This window comes from Saimiri boliviensis, chromosome 17 (genome assembly GCF_048565385.1).
Source record: "Saimiri boliviensis isolate mSaiBol1 chromosome 17, mSaiBol1.pri, whole genome shotgun sequence".
NCBI lineage: Eukaryota > Metazoa > Chordata > Mammalia > Primates > Cebidae > Saimiri > Saimiri boliviensis.
The window spans coordinates 33,670,944-33,689,071 of NC_133465.1; the positions used below are offsets into that span (position 1 = coordinate 33,670,944).

At 50.9% G+C, this 18,128-nt stretch overlaps 1 protein-coding gene across 2 annotated transcripts in view; it reads right to left on the reverse strand.

Moving 5' to 3' along the window:
- The window catches only part of PITPNM3 (PITPNM family member 3), a 109,469-nt gene that overhangs the window by 40,346 nt on the left and 50,995 nt on the right, over positions 1–18,128 (reverse strand). For both annotated transcript variants that reach the window (XM_039475865.2, XM_074388528.1), the window contains one exon: positions 13,051–13,098. In XM_039475865.2, the coding sequence (XP_039331799.2) occupies positions 13,051–13,098 (48 nt within the window). The remainder of the gene's footprint in view (positions 1–13,050; positions 13,099–18,128) is intronic.

Genomic DNA, 18,128 nt, shown 5'->3' on the forward strand with positions numbered 1-18,128 from the left:
CCAGCGCGGTGGCTCACACCTGTAATCCCAACATTTTGGGAGGCCAAGGTGGGCGGATCACTTGAGCTCAGGAATTCAAGGTCAGCCTGGCCAACATGGTGAAACCCCACCTCTACGCCAGGCATGGTAATGGGCACCTATAATCCTAGCTACTTGGGAGGCTGAGGCAGGAGAATCCTTAAACCTGGGAGGCAAAGGTTACAGTGAGTCCAGATTGTGCCACAGCACTCCAGCCTGGGCGATAGAGCAAGACTCCATCAAGGAAAGAAAAGGGGAGGGGAGGGGAGGGGCTCCTAAAGCTCTGATAGGTTCCCTTGGAACCAGCTTCCTAACCAATCAGCTCCCTAATCCTGTGTCATAGCATGTGGCATAGATAAGGTCACTGTACCAGAAGCTCAAGGGAATGCCAATGGCTTAGGGCATCTGAGGAGGGAACACACCGGCAGAATAAAAACTATCCAAGGAACCCACAGCCCTCACCACAGGAGCAAAAGGAATGTGGGCTCATGAATGGGAACCTGTGACCACACAGAAGGTGTGGGGACCAATGGCCAGTAGCAGGTGCCCATGGAACAGCATTAAGCTAGGAAAATGACGGACCCTCTTCTCAAGGTTTTAAAATGTTTTTTAAAACGGGAAATTTTTATCCAATGAAAGTTTCCTTAGGAGCCCAATTTGCAAAGATGAAAGTGGATTGGCTCTGGCTGAAGCAGGTTGGGGGGCCCAGAGCCCACCTTCCTCACTTCAGCACATCCCTGTCCCTAGGCAGTTCCTGAAGGCTCCACAGAATGAAACTTAAAAGCCACTGATCTGCCAGGTGCAGTGGCTCACGCCTGTAATCCCAGCACTTTGGTAGGCTGAGGCAGGAGGATCACGAGGTCAAGAGATTGAGACCATCCTAGCCAACATGTGAAACCCCGTCTCTACTAAAAATACAAAAATTAGCCGGGCATGGCGGCACATGCCTGTAGTCGCAACTACTCAGGAGGCTGAAGCAGGAGAATCGTTTGAACCTGGGAGACAGAGGTTGCAGTGAGCCAAGATCATGCCACTGCACTCTAGCCTGGACGACAGAGCAAGATTCCGTCTCAAAAGAAAAAAAAAAAAAAAAGCCACTGACCCTGTTCACCAGCCAGACTGCAGGCCACCTCCTCCACAGGTTCCCATTCCCTAGTTTTACAGAAAATGAAAAACAACAATCTAAATGATGGTGGGGAGGTAGGGGAAGGAACTTGGGGTCTCATATTAGAAGGAAACACACCAAAATGTTTACAGTGATTTTCTCTAGATGCTGGGACAATGGACAATTTTTTTTTTTACTTTCTACTTTCCTCTATTTTCTAATTTTTCTCTAAGGAGTCCCATTTCTTTTAGTTTAAAACTATTTGTGAATGTTTATTGGACAGATAATGCAAGTATATATCATGTTTATGCAAGGAATGTTTTAAAACCAGCCACAACCTCCTATTTTAGTCAATACAAACACTAAAAAGAAAAAGGTGTGAAATGCTGTCCTGCCCTCTGGGAGCTGACAGGCTAATGAGGGAATATAAAAGGACAAAAAATGCTTTCGGAAGGAAAGAATAAATGGGGAACATGATGAGTGAATTAAGATTCTGTGTTTGGGTTAAAAATGAACTTAAGGCTGTGTGCAGAGGCTCACACCTGTAATCCCAACACTGGGAGGCGAAGGCAGGTGAATTACCTGAGGTCAGGAGTTCAAGACCAGCCTGGTCAACATGGTGAAGCCTTGTCTCTACTAAAAATACAAAAATTATCCAGGGGTGGTGGTGTGTGCCTGTAATCCCAGCTACTTGAGAGGCCAAGGCAGGAGGATCACTTGAACCTGAGAGGTGGAGGTTGCAATGAGTGGAAATCAAGCTATTGCACTCCAGCCTGGGCAACAAGAGTGAAACTCCAACTCAAAAAAAATAAAATAAAGTAAGCTTTCCAGGAACTTTAAAAAACAAAACAAAACTCGATACCACTTGCCGATTCCTGCCCTATTGGTTATTGCCCAAACTTGTGTCAGGGCTGAAAACAGCAAGACCAGTCAGATATAGCACCTGCCTCCAAAGATCTCACAGGCACCTGGGATCACATGACCAAGAGTAGATCATGTGACCAAGGTCAGGTCACGTGATAAAGACCTAGGTCATGTGCCCAAAATCAGTCACATGACCAAAGGCTACAAACAGCCCGAGTCAGGGTAATGGGCCTGCCACAGTTACTTCTCAACCTCTGAAGCTGCATAAACCAGATATCTCCATTCAAAATGAGAAGGGGACATCCCTGCCCTATCCCTGCAGCTTAGCCCCCTCGATGGTATATCTGATGCCCAGTAACAGGGCAGGAAAGCTGTAGAAAGGGCTCAGGAGGTCGAGAGACCCAGCCTGGGGAAGAGCGGCTCCAAGGGATACAGTGGCTGCCTGCAAATCTATGCTGAGCCTTGTGTGGGCCAAGGGAGCAGAGGGCAGAACCAGGACGAGTGGGAGTTGGGGTGGTTTCTGGAGCGACATTCCAAGTTTTAGCACAACGTAGGAAATGTTTACAGCAGTTCAAAAGTGATCTGTGCTGACCTGGAGACAGGCTGTTCTCCTTCACTGAAGTTAGACAAGCAAGTTATATAAGTGGCCACTTAGCAGGGTGCTAGGGAGGGAAGTTTCATGGGAGGTGGGAAGCTGGAGGCTGAAGTCCCTCCGTGACTCCTTAACCCTTTAGGGTCAGAATCTAATCGTGTCTGCCTGGATTTGTCCAACTAACAAGGCCAACGGAATGTGACCAAACCTTCAATAGGCCAGTGAGCCTTTCATGGAGACACTACCCCAGACCGGCGCCTGGCCCTTGCAAGGGCCTATGCCCCAAACCCTGCCCCTTGAGAACATGCTGTTAGACACCCTATGGGAACACAGGGTTAGTTGAGAGGAACAGTTCTCATGGGGGATCCCAGTTCAGATCAGAGGTGCCATCTTGAATGGGGCCCAGTGAAATTTCCAGATATACAACCATGAGAAATCTCTGCCACCACGACACAGTGATGCTAAAGGGACTGCAAACCCTGGTATCCCCTACAGACTCTTCTGCAACAAACACAGCCCTCCGAAGATTGGTCCTGAGTTTCTAGTCCCCATCCAGTGTCTCAGGCAATCTTCACATTCATCCTGTGAGGTCAGGAGTGCTCTCCCCATTTTAAAGATGAGAAAACCAAGGATTGGAAAGGTGAGGTGATTTCTCTCAGGATATAAGTGGAGGGCTTGAACCCAAGTCATCAGGCCAGGGCTCTTCATCATCCCAAAGGAAGGGAGTAAGAAAGGGATGGTCTCTTTGTTCTCACTAATGCCTTCACGCCACAGCCCTGCCTCTTCAGGGTGACTCTTGGCAGGGAGGAAAGAGTGGGGAGAGGCTATTATGAGGAGCAGGAACTGCTTAGACTGTTAGGCCCTACCCGCTACGGACCCTGCTGTCCACCCTGGCCCTGCCTGGAAGTCAGCACAAACACAAAGGAATGCAACAGCACACTCCAGCCCACGCACTCCTGCACAGGAATCCCTGCCAAGTGTGTGCGGCTTCCAGCACAGGGACTGGGAGTGTCTCTTACACGTCTGAAAAAGATGCTCAACCTTAACCTAGAGGAAGGTCATTGAAATTACCCTAAGACAACTATATTTTTCCCCCAACTGTTAGATTGACAGTTACGACACCCTGTGGGCCAGGGTGTGGGAAAACGCTCTCTTCATTCATTGCTGGTGAGAGTAAAAATCAGCACAGCCTCTGTCAAGGGCCATTCGGCAATGTCATTCAAAACACAAAATGCCTTTGACCCAGCAATTCCAAGCCCATGTGCAAAAGGATTTATGCACAATGCTAACCATTGCCATACTGTTTACAATGGCAAAAGACAGGACACACCTATATGTCCACCAGTATGGGACAGATTAAATAAATTGTACCGCAGTGAAGTCGCACATACCCATTGCAAAAAACAACTCACCTCTAAGTGTACCGAGCTAGTAAGACAATCACGATATAGCATCAGCATCTGAGAAAAGCGAGGTGCACAATGAAAAGAACTGTGTGCTCCCATCTGTGTGAGGGTATAGGCATACAAATATACATAGGCCGGACACGGTGGCTCATGCCTGTAATCCCAGACCTTTGAGGGGGCTGAGGCAGGTGGATCACAAGGTCAGGAGCTCGAGACCAGCCTGGCCAACATGGGGAAACCCCATCTCTACTAAAAATACAAAAAATTAGGTGGGCATGATGGCAGGCGCCTGTAATCCCAGCTACTTGTGAGGCTGAGGCAGGAGAATTGCTTGAATCCAGGAGGCAGAGGTTGCAGTAAGCTGAGATCACACCACTGCACTCCAGCCTGGATGACAGAGTGAGACTCTATCTCAAAAAAAAAAAAAAAAAAAAAAAAAAAAAAAATATATATATATATATATATATATATATATATATACACACATATATCTATGCATATTTGTATGGATATGCTCATGTATGCAGAGATTATCTCTGAAATGGAATCTAAGCAACTAGTTATAATCTTGCTTCTAGGGAGAACTGTGTGAGGTGGAAGACAGGAGAGGGAAGCATTTTCTACCATGTACGTGTGCTACCTACTCCAAAAACAGATTAAAAATAAGAGTTTTTTTAAAGTGCGTGTAGCAGGGTGGTTTTTTTTTAAGATACCAATTTCTATTTTCTCCCAGCTCTGGCTCCTTTGCCTCTGGGAAGGTTTGTGGCAGAGCTTCCTGGCTTTTGTTTCCAAAAGCTCTTTTGTTCCCAAGAGGAAAAGATTTGAGGAGACAGAGAGTGCTTCAGGGTGAAAAGAGATCCTCATACCCTGGCCCCAAGTGGAGGAGACAGTCCTCTGCAGGGACCCTTTGCAACTCCAGGAAGATGGAGAACAACGTAAGAAGACCTGGCCATCCCAGGCGCCAGAGAGCCTGAACCCTACGCCAGGGGCTGCATGCCCAGGACTAAAGGGCCCACCAGGCTGGGTTCCAGGGTCCTCATGATTTCTGGTGTGGAGGGAGAACTCCCTGCACACGTGTACATGTGTGCAGACACCCTTCCCTGCCCCCAGAGTGTGGGGGAGACCTGGAGTTTTGGGGTGATGGCAGGAGGAGGAGAAAATTGAAGCCCCTCTACGCACAGAGGAGCAGTCCTTCACCAGCACAGCTGCGTGGGAATGCACAGTCAGACTCAAAGTGGCCGACACAAAAACAAACAAAAGGACGATGCTTCCACGTGGAAGTAAGCAGACTGGGCGGCGAGGTCTCCCTTTGCCTCTCCAGAGCCACAGTGACCCACCTCTGCCCGACTCAGCCCCGAGGCCACCTTGCTACTGGTTGGGTGTAGCCAATGGAAAACACCAGGAGGAGAACTGGGGCGAGGGAGCCCCCTCCACGCCGGGCCATTGTAAGGTGGTCTCTGCTGGAGGCTGCAGCTCATGCAGGGGCCTCTCTGGGCTCTTCTCCTTCAGCGGTGGGAGCAGCCCCAGGGTACTGCCAATACCTTCTTGGTTTCCTTAAAGCCTCACTCACCTGTGAATAAAGTCCCTCTGCTAAGCCCTCCTCCCACCTGTGGTTTGTGTGAGCTTTCCTGTTTCCTGCTAGAACCCTGACGGAATCACAGACTGGATCCTGAGTGCTCTATGCAAATCCCATCACCTCCTCCCACGCCACCCCTCTCCAGGCCTCCATCCTGACCAAGCACCCATCTTCTCCTCTGCTCTCCCACACTCACCCCTCCCTCCCTGAACTCAACCCGTTTTCAAATATCCCCTTTCCCTCTCACTGCAGAGTCCCTGAACGTGTTGCTCCCCAGACCTGGCGCTTCTCTACACTACCCTGTGCCTAAATATTTCCCACAGGAACTTCAGTGTTCCTTCCAGCCAGGGGCCTTCCTCTCTTACTGTCTCCTCTGCAAAAGCCCCATGGTCCTCTCATTCCTGGGGTTAACCCTCATGCTTTTCATTTTATGACTATTTGATTATTATCTTCCCTCCTCCATCTCCCAGATGACAAGATCCTTAAGGGCTGGGACTGAGTTTGTTTTCACTCTATTTTATCCCCAAAGATGATCACGATGCTGGCATACAAAGGTGCTCATTAAATATTTTTTAAACAAATGGGCGAGTGAACTAATAATTTGTTCCCATTTTGCACCCCTATAAGTGTCAGAAGCTGCACGTGCAAAGCACAGATGCTTCGTAGATAGACTTGAATATATGCAACAGAGATGCACGCACACTCATCCTCATGAAAGTGAATGCACCACTGCATTGGCATAGGGGCTAACGCACACACACACAAATGCAAGGGCGCGCGCACACACACACACACACACACACACAGCGAGAAAGAAACATGCCAAGCAGAGACACACACATGCAAGAAAAGTGCTCCCTAGGCGGACGTCTGCCACCCTGTGCTCATTAAAGCTGGCTAAATATAGCCCATCTGCAGCTGTGCTCAGCAAGCTGCCCACACAGGCCAGGAAAAGACACCAGTTACTAGGCAGAGGAGTGGAGAGGCCAGCCGTGGGCAAGGGGCTTCATGCATGCTATCTGTCAGGGGGTCTTCTTGGGGAGGCCAGGGGCTGAGGGTATGTGGGAAGGGAAGCCCTTTGGTGGCTGGTCAGGGCATTCAGCATGGTTCCTCTGGTCACTGACCTTAGGCAGTGGGGTGTGAGGTCAAACCATGTGCCCACAATGCGGGGAGGTGAGCTGAGCCATCTACATCTGTGTCTGAGCCAAGGCCCCAAGCTCAGTCCAGAACCAGTGGTTGGAGTTAGGACCCAGCTGGGGATAAATTGGGGCTCAGTTGGTGGCTGGCAGAGAGGCTCAGTAGAGAATGAAGGTAAAGTCAGACTGGGACTAGAGTTGAGACTCTGTGGACCATTGCCAGGTCTTTTTCTAGGGATGAGAGGAAGTTCAGAGCCCCACAGAGCACTTGCTCTACTGTGTGGACGTGGCTGTGGGGAGACCCTCCCTGCACCTGGGACAGCTGCCTGCTGCCCCCACCCCTGCAGCTGATGCCAGGCACTGGGCCTGGCAAAGTCATGAGATGGCCAGCCTGGGTTTGGGTCATGTCTGTTAGGTGGCTGTTGTCATCCGCGCAGGCCAGGTCCAACTTCAAGGTCCACCATAGACAGGTCTTCCTGCCGTAGAATCTGCCTCCCAACCCATCCTGCAGGGTGTGGGGCAGAGGGAGCCTCCTCTCAACTCGCACTTCCTCCCCTGCACCTGGTGGAGCTGCTGAGACTGGAAGGGAGAGGCATGGACAGGGTGAGGCAGCCGCAGGTCTCCTGGGAGAGTCCACGCCTCCTCCCACCAGACATTCCTGGATGGGGGTGTGGGCAGAGGAAGGTGAGTTACTGCCCTTTTGAGACAACAGCTCTACCCTCTGCCTCTTCTACGGTGGTGGCAGATTGAAGCAGGAGAGGTGGGCTGGGCTTGCTGGATTCAGCACATATGATCCCCGCATCCCTGAATGGAGCCGCAAGGGCAGATGCCAACAGTGAGGGGTCCAGAGGGACGCTGGTCCTTCCCACCATTTGCCGCAGAGGAGCTGCCTGTCTCCTCCACAGGAATGGATGGGATGCTCAGGCTTCCCAATTAGCCAATAAGAAAACTGTGCTTAGAGAGCCCATGCTCCTCCCAGAGTTAGTGTGGAAGGGAAGAGGGTAAAGTGGGCAGGTAAGGTCATATGGAGGCAAGGTTCATGCTTCGTTGGAGAGGAGCCATGGGAGGGGAGGCAGGGGCTGTGAGGATCAGGCTTTCCTCCTCCAAAGGTCTCTCTGACACTCTGAAAGGAGGACCAGAGTAGGTGAGATGGGAGGCAGGGAGGCCAGTGCAGAGGAGGATGGTCCAGGAGAGAAAAGACGGGGCCTGAACTAGAGAAGGGATGGGGACAGAGAGGAGTGGATGGCTCTCAGGGCACTGCGGAGGTTGAATGGCACTAGGAGAGGCTGATTTAACAGTGGATGGTGACGGAAACGGAGAAGTCTAGAAGGTTTCTGGCTTGGATTCATGGAGGACGGTGCCATTCACACTGGAGGGAAGCACAGGAGTGAGGATCAAGGGAAGCACGTAAGCTCCCTGAGGCCCTGCAGCCAGCGCCACGGCCGGTGTGCTGGGAGCGCTCTGGAAATGGCCACATCATCACACTAACAGAGCAGCATGAACAGGGCAGAAACAGAGGTACAGACAGAGGCGGCCAGGGGGCAGACACGTGGCAACAGAAGACCCCGAAAATGTCAGACCCAGAAGGGACTCCATGCACAGACCAATGAGCCCCAGGCAGCAGCTGAGACTGCACAACAACTCGGCAGGAGGGAGCCCAGATCTCCTCCCCCAAGTCCAAGGCCCTCTCTCTCCTCTGCCCCCCTTGTGAGCTCCACACACAATGGCTCCCTTGGCTTCCTCTAGTTTAGTTTCAAATATCAGGCTCGTGCCAGTGACAGCAGGCTACGAGCCTGTCCAACCGCACGATGAAGGTTGGGGCAGCCATGAAGGAGAAAGTGTCCAGGACACCCCTCCTGGCACAGCCGCTGTACACAAGGCCTTGCAACCTCATACCTGCACATGCCCTGAGAGTCCCACAGAGGCCTCCCTCCCCATGCTCCCAACCCAAGAGGCCCAGTGCTCTCTGGCCGGCTCATGTCCTCCTCTCTGGGGACTCCAACGCTTGAGGAACCACTGCTATGACAATGGCAACTGAGACAGCCACAGGACAAACGGAGCACAGGAAAGACTGAGAGCTCCATTGATAAGATTCATCGTCACATGTGTGCCAGGTGTTCCAGCTCCCAAGGCACATTGTCCAATAACAGGTGAGACCCATCAGACGCTTCCTATCTACCCTGCTCGGATCCTAGGATCTCAAGTATATCATCTCTGGTGCCTTCAGAAACTCTTAAGAAGCAGACGGTATGGTCATCTTTCCACACTGAGTAAACTGAGGTTCAGAGACATCGAGTAACTTGCCCAAAATGTCACAGCTATGAAACAAGAGAAGCTGAGTCAGACCGCGGCCTTACCACCCCGCAATCCCAGACACCATCACACCAGTTCCAGGATTTTCTGACTCCTGGTTCCAGGGCAATTTTTACCACCTCACAAACTTGTTTTCGTGGGTTTGCAAAAACCCAGTGGAACTATTAAATAAGATAATTTGCATGCAAGTATACTTTATGTGGAAAAGCACCATTATAAATGCAAGGCATTTATTCTTTTCTTAATTCAGGTCACAGACTTTTCTTCTGCCAGTATTGCACTAAAAATAAACAAACACATTACTATCGATCATCACCATTGTTTCTTAAAAGAAAAAGCATTTTAATGCTAAAAACAGGCAGGACATAATTGTAAAATTATGTGAAAAGGAGTCCTCTCTATTGAATACATTCAACATTATGGAAAAACACATTACAGTATTATTGTTTTTCTCACTGCTGAAAATGTTGGTTTCACTTGGGCATCCCCAACCTAGACGACCTCCAAGGTACCATTTCAGCTCCAAAATTCATCTGCATATATGATGTCATTCTTTGCTAAATAAGAACATTCTTATTTTTTCAAGACGGAGTCTTGTTCTGTTACCCAGGCTGGAGTGCAGTGGTGGGATCTTGGCTCGCTGCAACCTCTGTTTCCCGGGTTCAAGCAATTCTCCTGCCTCAGCCTCCCAAGTAGTTGGGATTGCAGGTGCATACCATCATACCCAGCTAATTTTTGTATTTTTAGTAGAGATGGGTTTTCACCATGTTGGCCAGGCTGGTCTCAAACTCCTGACCTCAGGTGATCCACCCACCTCTGACTCCCAAAGTGCTGGGATGACAGGCATGAGCTACTGCTCCTGGCCTGATAAGAATATTGCTTTTTTTTTTTTTTTTTTGAGACAGAGTCTTGCTCTGTAGCCCAGGCTGGAGTGTAGTGGCATGATATCGGCTCACCGCAACCTCCACTTTCTGGGTTCAAGCGATTCTCCTGCCTCGGCCTCCCAAATTACTGAGACTACAGGCACATGCCACCATGCCAGGATAATTTTTTGCAATTTTATTAGAGACGGGGTTTCGCCTTGTTAGCCAGGATGGTCTCGATCTCCTGACCTTGTGATCTGCCTGCCTTGGCCTCCCAAAGTGCTGGGATTATAGGTGCGAGCCACCGTGGCCAGTCCAATAGGAACATTCTTAAGGAGCAGAATTTGATGACAACTGTTAGCAATAGAATTCTAACTAAAATCTGTAACTGAAAAGAAAAAAAAAAAAAAAGACTTTGCCTCTATTTAAACACATTTTTTTTTCAGCCAGGTCCAGAGGTCACTAAACATCTCATCAATTCAACTGTGTCTGTGGAAAACAGAGCTGTGGTTTGGCATCCTGGAGACAAGCCCCGCGTCGGGTGGCTGTTTTTGCTTCGGGGCTGCCTCTGTGGTTTCCTTTGGCTAAATGCTCGGAAGGGGAGATGATGGGTTCTTCTCCTCTCCTGCATTCCTGGGGAATGTGGTGACACCCCTGTATTAATCATGCTTGTTATTTTATGTTTTGACATCTCCGGGGGCCTCAATGGCCAGGAAGAGACAGCCCCTCCCAGGGCTGGCTAATTCCTAGAGGTAATAACCACTCCTTTTGAGGGTAACTTTCACAGGCAAACGAGCCCATCCCAAACCCATATCCCTAATCACCTTCTCTGTCTAACTCTCACCCACCAAGACAATATTTCCCTGGCCCTAAATCACCCCAGGGCCAGCTACCAGACAACGAGACACCAGCCCTAGAGCCCAGAGACCTCGACACGCAAATCAGCCAGCCCTACGTGGTTCTCCTTTTCTGCCCTGCTTTTCCTGCAGAAAACCCAACAAGGGCTCTGGGCCTTGCAGCTTTGGGGGGCCCAGTCCACTCTGCCCACCACCTCCCCATGCTCAGGCCTGCGGCTGCTCTCCAACCTCTTGCCTCACTTAGTTGCTGTTCTGAGGCAGAGACGCCTATGACACTAGCCTGCCTATGACTTGGAATCCAGCCTTAAGTTGGATTCCTGGCTCTTCAGTCTCCTGACCAAACCCAGTGCTTTCCCTGTGGCCCTGGGTAGTGTGGTTCCCATCTCTTGAAACCTGTGCTGAAAACCGTTTTGTTTTTTTTTTGTTTTTTTTTTTTTGAGATGGAGTCTCACTCTGTCGCCCAGGCTGGAGTGCGATGGCGCAATGTCAGCTCACCACAACCTCCGCCTTCCAGGTTCTAGCAATTCTCCTGTCTCAGCCTCCTGAGTAGCTGGGACTACAGGCGCATGCTGCTGTGCCCAGCTAATTTTTGTATTTTAGTAGAGACAAGGTTTCACCATGTGGACCAGGCTGGTCTCGAACTCTTGAGCTCAGGCAATCCATCTGCCTCGGCCTCCCAAAGTACAGGGATTACAGGCATGAGCCACTGTACCCAGACAAATCTTTTGATGACGTGAGCCTCTCACGTGCTCAGTCACCTCTATACATTAAAGACCCGCAGGTACATTTTAACACGGTCCCCTTGTGCTGAGCTCAGTTCCTTACACCTACAAGCCTCAGGAAAGAGAACTGCCCTCTCTCTGCCCTGCCCTTTCCATGGCCTGATGCCTCCAAGGCCTGGGCCTTGGGGTGCCCTTGACAAAGACATTCACACCTACTGGCCCCTGAAGGACTTTGTCTATGAAATTTCCATTGAATGTTAGAAGCAGAAAAAGATTATCCAGGTAGAATGCAGTGGCTCACACCTGTAATCCCAGCACTATGGGAGGCCAAGGTGGGCAGATGACCTGAGGTCAGGAGTTCCAGACTAGCTCAGCCAACATGGCAAAACCACATCTCTACTAAAAATACAAACATTAGCCGGGCGTGGTGGCGGGAGCCTGTAATCCCAGCTACTCAGGAGGCTGAAGCAGGAGAATCGCTTGAACCTGGGAGACGGAGGTTGTAGTGAGCTGAGATCGCGCCATTGAACTCCAGCCTGGGTGACAGAGCAAGAGAAGAAAAGAAAGATTCTCCCACAGGGGATGCCTGTGCACCCACTCAAGGCTAGATTCCAGGCCACAGGAAGTCTGGTGTCACGTGTCTCTACCTCAGGTACTAGCAAATGAGGGATGAAACTGAGGGATGAAAGAGCTTGCAGAGCGACCACAGGCCTGAACCTGGGGAGATGGTGGGCAGAATGGACTGACCACTCCCCTGCAAAGCTGCAAACACAGATCAAAGGAGCAGGGCAGAGAAGTCAGGAAAGTTCTGAGCACAACCCTGCCCCAAACACACATGGGCTCCTCTCCTGACCCAGCCACATGTGAAAGGCAATACCACCAACAGCAAAGACATCTGGCCCAGACCTTGGCCACTGAGTCCTCCCAGAAAGGCGTCCTGAGGTCACTATATCAGCAAATGGACACATCTTGACCAAGTCTTTCCTGGGTCCAATACTGTGCTCATCTCTCTAAGACAACGCAAGGGGAAGGAAATCTGGAGATGCCTGTATAACACAGAGGACAAGGACTCCGCCACAGGGCCACAGGCTCTGCAGAGAGGCGGCCTCTTCATGGAAAAATACTGAGGATCGTCACCCCTGGCACATCCATGAATGAGGTATCTCTGAACATGGTGTCATGGTGACTGACACCATGAGACCATCAGTGGTTCCTGGAAGCTGTGTTGCCCATAGGGAGTGGGCACAGGGTTGGTGTTCCCCATTCCTGTCCTCCTGTCTCTGTCCCCATGCCACGATGTCATCTGCTCTGCTGAGCTCACGCTCCCAACCCACCAGCCTCTACTCCTCACTCTGGCCCTGTAGAATCCCCAGAGAGGAAGACGTGAGCTGGCCTAAGCTGCCCAGTGATAGGAACTCAGGAGCCCTAAGGGCTCAGCTCATGGGGTAGAGAGTGGCCCGAACTCAGGCTGAGTGACCCCATGCCCTCCGGTCCTGCCTGCAGAAAGATTACAGGGATCCTGCCACCCTTCCAGGCTCCAACAAGCTTGGACCCATCCGAGGGGAAGAAATGGCCCCATGGGGTCAGGCTTGACTCACGCTGCTTCTCCTGGAGGATGCTGGATGTGCATGGCGCGGTCCCTTCTCCTGCAGAAAAAGAAAAGAATTGTGAGCAGATCCCTGTCACTGTTGCCAGGCACTGGATTTCCTAGGGAGGTTTTGCTTGTAGTTGCCTCTGCCCCTCACTCTGGAGCTTGGGATGGGCAGAGGTATCTCCCACCACTTCATACGCTGCTCTGCCCTACCCTGACCCAGCCCTTGGCTCTGCATGCCACACCTGATGCCTGGTGAGAGCGCGGCCTGGCTCTTCTGCCTCCTCGGACCTTTCCACCTCTGTCTCCTCCCTCCTCTACAAAGCAGCTGCTTCCCAGGAGCTGCCTACCTCTCTATACTCACTCTCTCTTCTGAGGGTCAGCACTGAGCTCCAAGCCCACAGACCACCGCCAGGGCTCTGCCTCTGGTCCAGGCCTCTCTCCTTAGTTCTGGATCTGCACACCCACTGCCCCCCGGGCACCTCCTGCAGCCACTCCTAAACACTGCACCCTCCCCAGGACCAAAGCTTCCCCAGAAGTCCGCTTCCAAAACATGTCTGCAGCTTCCTCTAGCACCCCCGTTCTCTGAGGAAGGGTTCCAAGGCACAAAGCAAAGTCACATCCTGGTCTCCCTTAGGGACTCAAGAACCCTTCCCCATGCAAAGCCACCTCGTTTCTTCCCCTGCAGGACCCAATGGCAACTCCAGTCTAGGAAGCTCCTCCATCTCCGCCACCCACACTCCGGGGTCTGGTGGATGACTCCTTTCCTGACCCCGTGCCTGCCTCCCATATGAAACTTCTCCAGATGTGTCCATCAGAATCTGTTACCCTGTTCTGTGGCCCTTTGCCTGCCAGGGCTCCTTTCATGGCCCATGTCCTCTGAATCCTGGGATCCTGGCCCCCGGGCTCTCTCAAAAATAGGCAGGGGTAAATAGTGGGAAGAGCGTACAGTTGGAGGCTGGAAGCTGACTCTGTTTCAGGCTCCCTCTGGCCTGCTGCGTGATATGAGGCACGTCACTCCCTCTCTGGGCTCATTCCTACAAAATAGCAAGGATCCAGTGCTCTCTAAGAACCTCAGAGTCCTGAAAGGACTTGAGTGGCACTGCATTATGATTGGCTACCCGGATTCAAATGCCAGTTTCTTCGCTTATGAACCATGGACCCTTGGGCAAGTTTCACAATCTGTATAAGCCTCAGTCTTCTAATCTATAAACTGCGGATGGTACTGGTACCTGCCTCAGAGGGTTACTGTGGGTATTAAATAATTAATATATGTAAAGCTGGCTGGGCACAGTGGCTTATGCCTGTAATCCCAGCACTTTGGGAGACAGAGGTGGGTGGATCACCTGAGGTCAGGAGTTTTGAGACCAGCATGGCCAACATGGTGAAACCCCATCTCTACTAAAATACAAAAATTAGCTGGGCATGGTGGTACACACATGTAATCCCAAAGCTACTAGGGAGGCTGAGGCAGGAGAATCACTTGAACCTGGGAGGTAGAGGTTGCAGTGAGCTGAGATCATGCCACTGCACTCCAGCCTGGGCAACAGAATGAGACTCAGGCTCAAAAAAATAAAATAAAATAATAAATAAATATATATTTATGTAAAGCCTTCAGAACACAGCCAGGTACATAACAGGTATTCAATAAGTGAGGATTGCTCTGATTCTTGGTTGGTTTTGTTTTGTTTTGTTTTTTTGAGATGGAGTCTCGCTCTGTCGCCAGACTGGAGTGCAGTGGCATGATCTCTGCTTACTGAAAACTCCACCTCCCAGCTTCAAGCAATTCCCCTGCCTCAGCCTCCCGAGTATCTGGGACTACAGGCGCCCACCACCATACCTGGCTAATTTTTTGTGTTTTAGTAAACAGAGTTTCACCATGTTGGCCAGGCTGGTCTTGATCTCCTGACCTTGTGATCCACCCACCTCGGCCTCCCAAAGTGCTAGGATTACAAGCGTGAGCCACCGTGCCCAGCCCTGATTCTTGTTTTATTTACTTGTTTACTTCTAACAATTGATGTAAGACCTTGTCCCTTTCGTCTTCATCATGATCCCAGGTGGAGCCAGATAGAGAGAATCAATGACTAATGTTAGATGCCAGCTCACAGCACTCCCCAGGTCCAGGGCCTGTGACAAAGCCTAAGCCCAAGAAGGAGCCCAGATAGAGAAGAGACCTGGATACCCTCATAGAGCTGTCCCCACACAACACAATAGGGGTGCAAGAGCAGCACAGGTGTGGACAGAAACACACCTTAGCTTGGCATGCGTGCGCGCGCGCACACACACACACACACACACACACACAGGCCCCACCAGCACCCAGGTTCCCCCTCCTGCCGACAAACCATACTGTGAGTAACAGTTGGAAAGCTGAGTCAAGCATCTGCCCTTCCCAGGGCAGATGGCCCCATCCAGGTAGACAGGGAGCAAAGACCAGCATCAGGTCTGAGCACCAGCCAAGGCCTATGACACTTTGGTACCCCCAAAGAAAGTCAGCTTCAGCTGGCCGTGGTGGCTCTCTCCTGTAGTCCCAGCACTTCAGGAGTCCGAGGCAGGTGGATCATGAGGTCAGGAGTTTGAGACCAGCCTGGCCAACATAGTGAAACCCCATCTCTACTAAAAAAATAGAAAAAATTAGCTGGGCATGTTGGTGGGCATCTGTAATCCCAGCTACTTCGAAGGCTGAGGTAGGGGAATCGCTTGAACCCGGGAGGTGGAGGTTGTAATGAGCCAAGATCGCACCACTGCACTCCAGCCTGGGTGGCGAGTGTGAGACTCCTTCCCCAAAAAAAAAGAAAGAAGGAAAATCAGCTTGAACCACCCAGCAGAACCAGGGCCTAGCAGAGAAATTAAGACATGCATTCAAAAAAACACTTTCTACGGGCCAAGCCCTGTGCTAGGGACTGTAGCGATGAGTAGGTGTGAGTATAAAGCAAGAACACCTCTATGCAGAACAGCCACCGCTAACTGCAGTGAGAGGCAAGGCCAGTGGAGAGAGAGGGAGGGAGAAATACTCATCCTGACAGAGGACCCCAGGGAAGCATGTGCCAGAGCAGAGATTGGAGTTTTGGCAGTAGAGAAAATGGCAGAGCATTCCAAGCAGCCAGCAAGATCATGTTTAGAGAATGCCAAGTTCAAGGCAAAGTGGGGGTGTGAGAGAGCATGGCCTTGGGAAGGAAGCCCATCTACAGATAAGAAATCCAAGGCCTGAAGAGGTCAAGAGACTTGCAGACGCTTCCAAATCCAAACGTTTTCTATCATACTCTACCTAAAACCAGCTGCATAATTAGAAAGGACCTGCAAAGAGAAAATGGAGGGTCCCTTCTTCAAACAGAAAAAAAAAAAATGTTGCTAAAGGTACTAAAATATAACGTTTTTCCATTTCTCTGAGGATGCTCTAAGACCTGTCATGCTGTTTTCTACTTGCGACTTAACACTGTGTTTCCAGGCCGAGTACGGTGGCTCACGCCTGTAATTCCAGCACTTCGGGAGACCAAGGTGCAAGGATCACCTGAGGTCAGGAGTTAGACATCAACCTGGCCAACATGGTGAAACCCATCTCTACTAAAAATACAAAAAATTAGCCGGGCATGATGGGGCACACGTGTAATCCCAGCTACTTAGGAGACTGAGGCAGAAGAATCACTTAAACCTGGGTGGTGGAGGTTGCAGTGAGCTGAGATCACACCACTGCACTTCAGCCCAAGTGACAGTGACACTCTGTTTCAAAAACAAACAAACAAACACTATGTTTCCTCATGCCCAGGAATACTTAAGGGATGAGCGCAGGACCTCCCAGGGCCCCAGAACCCCTGCTCCTTAGCTTGGCACGCGCACACACACACACACGTACACACACACACACACACACACACACACACACGCCCCACCTGCACCCAGGTTCCCCCTCCTGCTAGCCACTGGGCCAACAAACCATGCCATGAGTGACAGTTGGAAAGTTGAGCCAAGCATCTGCCCATTCCAGGACAGATGGTCGAATCCAGACAGACAAGAGTATTGCAATCTCCATGCTGAAATGCACTAGGTAAGTGAGAGGTATTTTCCCTCTGAATCACCCTTAGAATATTCTATGTCACTGCCAGCCCAGAGTGGAGACGGCTGCCTTGCCCCAAGACATGGTGGAATATGAGCACCGAACCTCAGCCCTACCTGCACCCAGGCTCTGGCTTGGAGGGAGGCCAGCAGGGGCAGGGAGAAGAAAGCTGGGGGGATGGGGCTGAGAAGCCAGAGGCCAGAAGAGCAGAAAGAAGGCCAAGATCCCAGGAGGCTTCAAGGCGGCAGGAGGCAGGACCATGTGAGAGCTGCCTACCAAGTCCCCCGCATATGTGCACTGTCCCATCAGACTTCACTTACAAAACACAAACTTGGCTGGGTGCATTGGCTCACACCTGTAATGCCAACACTTTGGGAGGCCGAGGCGGGTGGATCACCTGAGGTCAAGAGATCAAGACCATCCTGGCCAACATGGTGAAACCCCATCTCTACTAAAAATACAAAAATTAGTCCAGCATGGTGGCGTGCACCTATAATTCTAGCTACCAGGGAGGCTGAGGCAGGAGAATCACTTGAACCTTGAAGGCAGAGGTTGCAGTGAGCCAAGATTATGCCACTGCACTCCAGCTTGGTGACAGAGTGAGACTCCATCTCAAAAACAAAACAAACAAAAAGAACCCCACAAACTTGAACATAACACTATTCAGACTTCGGAACAGTAAACTCAATAGCTGGGACCCTCTGGAGCACTGGCCCCGAGCCCTGACTGTAACACAGAGGCTTCTGGCATTTCTTGGGCGTCTACTCTGTGTCAGACCCTGGAGGAGGGAAGGACTCCAGTGCAGGGAGGGGCCAGGTCAGAGTCATTACTTCCAGATTCTCATGCCAGGTCTGTAGCTGCTCCTCACAGAGACAGTTTATGAGTTCTCCACACCATCCAATACTTTCATTACCAGGGAGTAAATATGACTTAGTCGGGGCAGGGTGTTCTGAGGCGGGAATGCATGGTGGGGAGGTGGGCAAGGATCAGAGCTGGGGTGGCTGGGGAGTGCAGAGGCCACAAGAAGCCCA